This window comes from Eutrigla gurnardus, assembly GCF_963514095.1.
Source record: "Eutrigla gurnardus genome assembly, chromosome: 16".
Lineage (NCBI taxonomy): Eukaryota > Metazoa > Chordata > Actinopteri > Perciformes > Triglidae > Eutrigla > Eutrigla gurnardus.
This window is the reverse complement of record NC_139927.1, coordinates 7,549,252-7,557,851: the sequence shown is the minus strand read 5'-3', so window position 1 is coordinate 7,557,851 and position 8,600 is coordinate 7,549,252. Positions and strand designations below refer to the sequence as shown.

Genomic DNA, 8,600 nt, shown 5'->3' with positions numbered 1-8,600 from the left:
TAGAACGCTGCAAACAACTATGTATGATGAGCATAAATAAATACAACTAACAAGGCGGTCTGATAAGCAGCACTTTAGTGAGCAGAAAGCTGTGATAAAGTGTCTAAAATGCTGACTGACATGTAATCTACAACAATCTTTCTAATAAAGAAAAAACAAGGAAAAGGAAAACAACAATCGAAATTGAAGGCAGCGGCAGCGTCACGTTTCTCCACAAGGGGGCGATATATATTTCCCGGGCTGGTAGTTTCTGCAGCAGCAGAGGAAGTTAGGCAGCATCGTAAACATGGCTGACTGTGGAGTGACAGGTGAGTTGGGCAGTCTGTAACAGCTGCACTTTATAACTGTTTTCAGGTATATTTTGGTGACTTTACCGTGGGCGCGGCATCGACATGTGTCGCACTACTGATCCGCGTTTTGTGGTCTTTTGTTCGGCTTGTAGCGAAGTTAATTCCCCCCCATATGCTCGTGCTGCTAGCGTTAGCATCGCAAGTTAGTCAACGGTAGCATTGCGCGAGACAGCAGTTTAACGTCATGTTATTGCATCATTTTTTTCCCTCGACTATTTTTTGAACGTAACAAAAACAATTGTGTGCTTTAAGTTGTCACTGTGCTGAGGTTTTTGGTCACCAACCAGTTCCGTTGCTGGTTACGTTGGCATAATGCAAACCTAGCGAGTTCAGTGACCTCCTGTATAACCAGCTAACAGCATCACCAAGACTGATGGACCAGTCCATCCAGCTAAATAAGGCTAGCCCCGTCACTAAAAAAATAAAAGGAACACAAATGTGCAATAAACTCATGTAGTCAACCATTGCTTTTTCTACAGATGGACCTCACAATAATGATGACATTGAACGAGTAAAGGTTAGTCTGCTCTTGAATTCTCCCAGTCTCGTATAAGGCTACACTGTGGTTTAATGTAATGTCTTTATCGGCCCCTTCTTGATGTTTTTTTTAACAGATTGAAGGCAAAGAGCTGACCAAAGAGGAGAAGCAACGACTGAGGAAAGAGAAGAAACAGCAGAAGAAAAACAAAGAGAAAAAAGATGACAAGGCTCCACAGGAAAGTGAAAAGAAGAAGAAGAAAGAGGAGAAGCCTGTCAGTTCAGCTTCCCAGCCTCCAACACAACCCTCCCAGAAAGGTGCATATTGTATGGACGCCAACCAGGGATTGTTGTAGTTGAATGCATGGAAATTGTTAATCTTTCCGCTGTGTCTCCCTCTACTCCTTCAACAGTAGCCGCTCCTGCAGCCGTTCCCGTGCCTGCCTCAGAAACTCCCGCCCCGGCAGATAAGCCAGCTAAGAGCAAAGCGGACATGAAGGCTGAGAGGAGAGCTCGGCAAGAGTCTGAGAGGTCGTCCAAACAGGGAAAGAAGGGAGACCCGGGACAGCCGGCCGCCACGGGCAAACCAAAAGCACAGCCTAGTGAGATGCAGCCAGGTAATGTAGCCAGGAGTGGTGACGATATGAGAGTATTTACATGTTATCCTGTGGAGAAAGTCACACTTTTTATTTGCTTCTCAGTGGTGAAGAGGCTCCCAGAACATGTCCAAGTGGACAACCCGGACGTTTTAAGGAAACTGGCAAAGAAATTGGAAAGACAACAGGTTTGTTTTTTTATCTATTATCTCTCTCTCTAAAAAAAAAAAAAAACATGATCATGCATGCATGCTTTGTCTGATTGAGGACATCTTGCCTTGACATAATACGACACTAGCTGTCACAAAATTGCCTGTATTAACATTCTTTTGGGGAAATCAACTGCTGTATAAATTCACTAATGCAGGGAGGAACAGACCAAATGGATCAATGCATGTTGGTGATTCTTACCAATCTGATTGGAAATACTTATTTGTCGTTTTTGACTGGACAACTGTTGCAAATAAAACACTCTGGCATAATATTGCATATTTCTCTGACCTGATCAACAATAACAATCATAACCCTGGGTTGATGTGTAATCCTATTAACCAATCTGAATCCTCCTCTGATGCCTGTTACGTTTCTAAATATCCTTGTTGACAAGATTAATGGTTTCAGATAACAATTTAGAGTTTATCACTCCTATTGAGTAACCTGCCCAAAAGGAGGCTTGGTGTTTAAAAAGTGAACAATAAAGTATAACATCTGCTACAGGTGTCAAATTTAAGTGACATTACTGATTGTCTAATGTTCGGGTATCTACAACAAGGATATTTCTCGAAACGTCACCAACGATCCTAAAATGATTGCTGAATGGCAATGTTAAAACATGTTTTGTGAGACGTTGCAACCTCACCTAACCGTAAGACGTGACTGCATGTGATCATACCTAATATTTCTTTCAGACACCAGGGTGCAATGCTGCTACAAATGCCAAGGTGTGACTTTCCCAAATGTAAATGTGTGCCATTGACATTTGTCTAGTTCTGTTTCTAACCTGTACTCGTTGTCGTAGTCCTGCATCACTCGGTACTTGAACGGTTGAGGAGGGATCCGTGTTGTTCGGTCCGTTGAGACAGAGGCGGTGCGTCGGTGGGATGTGTTGGTTTGAGAACGTGTTTAGGTGTTAGTTGTATGCGTTTGTCCGCTGTGTGTTACAACGCCGATCGTGTTTGCTGTGCAGGTTTGTGGTTGCGCTCCGTACTGCTCTTTACAAGATACATTTTTAACCGCTGAGTTATCGGAGGGGTTGATGGCATCAGGTTTTCATCTGCTTTCTTTCAGATCCCACTCCGGTTGGACTACGGCTACAAAGTCAGCCTCTTTTCTCATCTCCACCAGTACAGTCGCAAAGCCCCTCTAACACAGCAAATCGGGTAAACTGACCACCTTTACCAGTACAGAACAGTAGGAGTTAAGAGTTCATGTAGTGCTAATAATGTGTCTTCATCTCTGACTGTTGTGTGTCGCAGCATTCCCTCCACAGTGATTCATCCTGCTATCGTTCGCCTGGGTCTCCAGTATTCACAGGGCATCGTGGCCGGATCCAACGCCCGCTCTGTCGCGCTGCTGCATGCCTTCAAACAGGTACAGACTGTTAAGTCTGGCTGCTTTATCATCCTATTGTCCTTCTTCTCTCGTATTTAGACCAAAAAAAAATCAAGGTGTCATCCGTTTGGTTCCGTTTGTAATCAAGTAGAATGAAAATGCAAGGTGGAGACACTCCTCATAGCCTTGATGTGGTTGCAGCAATTGTGTTTGTTTGTTTGTTTCCCCCCCGCTTCAGGTAATAAGGGACTATAATACACCTCCACATGAGGAGCTATCTAGAGACTTGGTCAACAAGCTGAAACCTTATATCAGGTACAAACAGTTGTAATTCTTCATCATGAATCATCAATAGTTTAGTGTCGTTGATCAGCATAACATGCCATGGATTGCATTTTATAGTTTCGCACATTAAACTGTTCTTTTTTTCTTTTGTCGTTTCTCTTGCAGTTTCTTGAATCAATGTCGCCCTCTGTCAGCCAGCATGGGTAATGCAATCAAATACATCAAGAAAGAGATCTCCAATATTTCTAGTCAATGCAAAGAAGAAGAGGTCATTGTCATGCTTGTTTTCTCTCACAATTTAACCACAGATTATACATATGTTGTATAATCTGTGGGTATAATAGACTTAATGTTACAGTTTCCATCTCTTTCGCCCTAACGCATTCTCTCTGTCACCGTTTAGGCAAAGAGCAAACTGCTGAGCTGTATCGATTGCTACATAAATGAGAAGATCATCCTCGCTGCTAAAGCTATTGCCAAGTACTCCATAGAAAAGATCAGCGACGGAGATGTCATCCTGGTTTATGGATGGTAAGCACCAAGGAACGTCACACGGCAGTGAAAATCCTTTTAACAGGAGCCGCTTGGTGGGCGCATCTATTTCTTTTCATTCAGTTTAAATGTCATAACTGTGTTTTAGCTGGAGAATCTGCAGTTTTCTTCCATGCTTAGGTGTAAGATCCTAAACTCCTCCTTTTAAAACCACTCCAAACACTTTCTCTTCCCTTTTCTCGCTCCCTCTCACATTACCACCATTTCTACTTCCATCTTTTCCCCCGCTCAGCTCTTCGCTGGTCAACCACATTCTGTACGAGGCCTTTGAGAAGAACAGGAAGTTCCGCGTGATCGTGGTGGACAGCAGGCCGCGACTGGAGGGCCGGGAGGCCCTGCGGCGCCTCGTCCAGAAAGGCATCAGCTGCACCTACGTCCTCATCTCGGCTGTCTCCTACATTCTTCCAGAGGTGCATAGTCACGTTTATTTGATCCTTGGTAGATGGAGCAAGACATTGATATTAACCCAAGGGTTAACCTGCTTCTATACTGTTGTTTTTTTATAATTAAAAAGACATCTCAAACTTGGGTCTCCATAGGTATCGAAGGTGTTCCTCGGGGCCCACGCTCTGCTCGCCAATGGTTACGTTATGTCTCGCGTGGGGACGTCGCAGATAGCTCTGGTGGCCAAAGCCTTTAACGTGCCTGTGCTGGTGTGTTGTGAGACCTACAAGTTTTGTGAGAGGGTGCAGACGGATTCCTTCGTGTCCAATGAACTAGGTATGTTGAAGTAGTTAGTGGCTTGTTGGATTGTTCCATAAATATGTCACTTCAAGTGATGCTTTTGCTCAATCTCACCTCTGATTTGAAATCCTTGGGAGCATTAAATGGGAGAATGTATCTTCATCCGTGCTTTCTAGATGACCCCGATGACCTCATTGTGACCCGTAAAGGGAAGACCCAGCTGGAGCACTGGCAGGACGTGCCCTCACTCGGTCTGCTTAACCTGGTGTATGACGTGACGCCGCCTGATTTCGTGGACTTGGTCATCACAGACCTGGGAATGATCCCGTGCACCTCGGTCCCTGTGGTGCTGCGAGTCAAAAACGTGGACCAGTGAGCATCCTCCTGCTCGCATCGGTCTGAGCTGCAAGGCCGTTTCTCTGTGCTTTTGATGGGGGGGGGCAGTTTTTGAGCTGGAATGCTTGCACACAACACGATATCGTGCTTTGAGCATGCAATAAATATATATCTGAAATGGCATACGCTTTTTTTAAACTGAGCACATGTGTGTTTTTATGGAAGGATTGGATAATTACAGAGATTAGTTTCCCGGGGGTTGAGGGGGGGTAGCTCTGTCTTTAATATTGGGTATAGGGAATGTGTTTTATTAGATCCATTGTGACCCGTTCTTTAAAACAGAACATTTAATTGCCTGTATTTGGAGAAGAACAATTCCACTGCGGTTCACAACACGCACTTGTCAACCACAGCATGCAATTTAAGACCAGACAGAAATTGTTCCCTAATTAAGCTCGTAGCTGCATTATCTCTGAAGATTTAATGCGAGCCGTTAAATTCCTCCGAATAGTTTTAATGACCTGATCAATTTAACAGGATAAAGAAGAGTGAAACATAAACCAGGTAGTAAAACTTTTTTTGGGGGGCAAAATCAACAATTTTCACAAAATCCAGAACAGTTGGAAGAAACAACATTTTATCCACAGCATTATTTTTCCTTTCCAGTAGCCATTTGTTTCTTACTGCAATAGTTGATGCACAGTTGTTATCTGGCCATTTATTCAGTGTATGTTCTTAGACTGCTTATGAAACTTTCCGAATTAGGTGACATTTCCAGACACAAATGAAGCATGTTCAAACGAACAAATGCATCATAACTACTCACCCATCAACCTTTTCCACATGTGACTAGTGAACTTACTTTTTAAATCAGATTAGTTCAGTGAAAGTCGCTAGGAGGCACACAACAATGAGTCTGGTTTCATCTTGGAGTTAAAACATACTCACTTTTTAATATAACTTAATACAGTCAAACGCTAAAATGTAGGCGGTTCACAGCAACGTCATTGAACCTGACTTGGTTTTCTCTCTGAGTAAAGTACATGTTCAACATGCAGTACAATAATTTGCCAGATTTCCTCAAATGTGCCTAAGGACATGTAGTTGCGTTAAGAAAACTCACATTCAGTGCATGTTTGGCACAATTAGCAGCAAATCCTCTGAATCGAATGGAAAAAAATATATATATTCATTAATGTTTATGATGGTAAACGAAATTTAAAAATATTAAAATGATGACAGTGGATTTAACAATTTCAAACTTACATGTCATAATCAAATTTCTCTCTAAAATTGCACTGATAAAAAAAAAAAAATCCAGTTTTTAAAATGCACCCCGATAAAAATAAAGATAAAACATAATGTTTAAAAGAAGCCTGGGGTAACCTCAGACTTTGTCAGCATGTTCCCTTTCAGTTTCAGCTCAGTAGATAATTGCAGATACAGAAGTCGGTCGCAGTTCAGCCTCAGAGTGGCTTGGCCTTACGTCTCTGTGTGACCCACAGCAGTAAAGAGATCACTACCGTGCATGCTCCGAGAGGCCCGAACACCTGGAGGACCGGGAACTCCCCCTATTGACAATGAAAATAACTACATAACTATAAATAGCCACGAGAATAACATGCACCATTGTGAAACGTAATAATGAAGTACATAACGTGAATGATTCAGCGCTGACCTCTCGAAGACACTTGTATCCATAATAGTTGTCTACACAGCTGCATTCAAAGAAGCTGGGGCCATAGGGGGCACAGAGCGAGTTCTCCGGGCAGGCAATAGCTGAGGATTGGTAATAATTATCAGATGAAGAGTTGTCATCTAGAACGTATTACTACCAGAAAGCTACTGCAGATTTAGGTCTCGTGTGTGTTTCTGGCAATGGAAGAGTGTGATGAGAACTTACACGGCTGTCCAGTCTGGTTGCACATGTCTCTCTGGCCTTCACAAAGACGCTTTCCCTCTTTGACCTCGACCTTTTCCCAAGAAATGTTGCCCCCTGGACAAACAATGTCCTGAGGCAAAATCCTGCAGACAGACAAAAATAGAATTATTAAGAAATAAAACGTTACACTCACGAGAAGCCGTTCATAGTTTACATTTTCAAACCAAATACTTACAGGTCATTTAACTCGGTAAATCCTTGAAAGGCTGTGTCGCTGATGTTGACGATGGGATTGAGTGAGAGGTCTCTGCAAAGCAATATTTTATAAAAGTAAAAAGGTGCAAAGTACACTTGACTGTATGTTGTGTTATAAAGGTACGGGATTGTAGTTACTCTACATACATCATTAATGCCGTTGATGCTGCCTGAAGGTCCTCCACGTGGGTTAGCGAACAATTGGACAGATCCAGTCTGACACAAACAAACAAAAAAAAAATATATATATCTTGTTGAAAGAAATTTACTTTGTAGATCATACTTTTAAAAGTTGCGTTGTCATTGTTTAGACTACGTCATTAGCACTGGCAGCCTAGAATACACAGTCTGTTACAAATATATAACCATAACAGTAGTTTTGTAAAATAAAAATACTGAAAAAGTTCTGATGACATTCCTTGAGTTGCAAAATATAGTCAGTACTCAAATATTGATGACTTTGCCAAAAAAATTGGAGCTGCGTTGTCTTATAATCATGAAGATAAAGAAACAAATATAGCAAGGAATATATGATGATAAAATGCCAGAAAAATTATAAAATAATATAAGCACTGAAATGAATAATTACTAAAAAACAAATTAAATGTGTTGGTATAATATTATAATAATCTATGTACTTTTTAAAGCATTTTAACTTGTTTATTGTTGACCTTTAATTTAACACGGAAATTTCCGAGGGACCATGGAGGCGACATGAAAGTCATACCCGATGATGTGTTCAGGGTCGCTTCTGTTGTCATTTCTCAAGCAGCAGCGTCCGTCTATCCGACCAGCGGACGAGGAGCAGAACTGGCTCACTGCGGAGCCATTTAGGACGGTACCGTTGCAGAGCTCACATATCTGCGATGACGGATCATAGCGAAGGAAACATATGTTGTAAACAAACACATTTCCGGTTATAACCAGCTGGCATCAACAGCTAACTTACCGCACATCCAACCAAAACAGGCAGTTTTTTTTTAATGATACGTGGATATTATGCATCATTGACTTTCTGTGGAAAAAAACACACCTGTCATTTGTCAAGTCCAAGTCTTACCTGCAACTCGTTCAGTTGATAACTTGCGTAAAAACATAAATTAAAGATCAAAACAAGCACTCCAGGTTTCAGCCTGCTGCACCCAGCTTTCATTTTCGTCGACTTGAGGTCATATGATCCCACTGTAGCGGACACGTGACAGGAAGTGGCTCCCACACCGTCTGACTTTAATTTAATTTTGCGCTGCAATTACGCATACACTCAATTTTTTAGCATTTCATGTAATATTATCTGCTTATGTAGTGATTAATGAACAGCAGCAGTGCGAATCTAGTTTGTTTATCTGTGCAAATAATTTGGTATGTCCAAATGATTCATTTGCGGCAAATAAAACTATAATTTGATGTTTTAATCCAACAAATACATTATACTAATATATATCTTTTTTTTTTAATAAAACCGTAAATATTTTTTTTAAAGACCTCAAGTCAAAGCAGCTTGTTACATTAATGGTCATATTTAATAACATTTCTCAAACTCAAAATCTAGACGCATTTTTTTCTGACTGTAATTATTTTTGACTGCGCTTTCGCTGTCACTTTGGGTTGCACCAAATAAAGTGGGGCCGTCAA

The 8,600-nt window shown here is 41.5% G+C and overlaps 2 protein-coding genes across 2 annotated transcripts; one reads left to right on the top strand and one right to left on the bottom strand.

The window, feature by feature from the left end:
* The first annotated feature begins 272 nt into the window (after window positions 1-272).
* On the top strand, window positions 273-5,014 carry eif2b4 (eukaryotic translation initiation factor 2B, subunit 4 delta). Its single transcript, XM_084030158.1, has 13 exons — window positions 273-308; window positions 830-867; window positions 965-1,145; window positions 1,241-1,444; window positions 1,529-1,611; window positions 2,711-2,802; window positions 2,899-3,013; window positions 3,213-3,289; window positions 3,425-3,527; window positions 3,663-3,790; window positions 4,044-4,221; window positions 4,351-4,531; window positions 4,672-5,014. The coding sequence occupies exons 1-13, from the start codon at window positions 287-289 to the stop codon at window positions 4,869-4,871; spliced, it is 1,602 nt and encodes a 533-aa protein (XP_083886284.1). The 5' UTR covers window positions 273-286; the 3' UTR covers window positions 4,872-5,014.
* A 737-nt stretch (window positions 5,015-5,751) lies between these two features.
* atraid (all-trans retinoic acid-induced differentiation factor) lies at window positions 5,752-8,281 on the bottom strand. Its single transcript, XM_084030170.1, has 7 exons — window positions 8,029-8,281; window positions 7,696-7,829; window positions 7,116-7,184; window positions 6,949-7,020; window positions 6,735-6,856; window positions 6,510-6,610; window positions 5,752-6,402 (listed from the first exon to the last, which is right to left on the bottom strand). Exons 1-7 carry the CDS (start codon window positions 8,119-8,121, stop codon window positions 6,298-6,300), a joined length of 696 nt encoding a protein of 231 aa, XP_083886296.1. The 5' UTR covers window positions 8,122-8,281; the 3' UTR covers window positions 5,752-6,297.
* Between the last annotated feature and the right edge of the window lie 319 nt (window positions 8,282-8,600).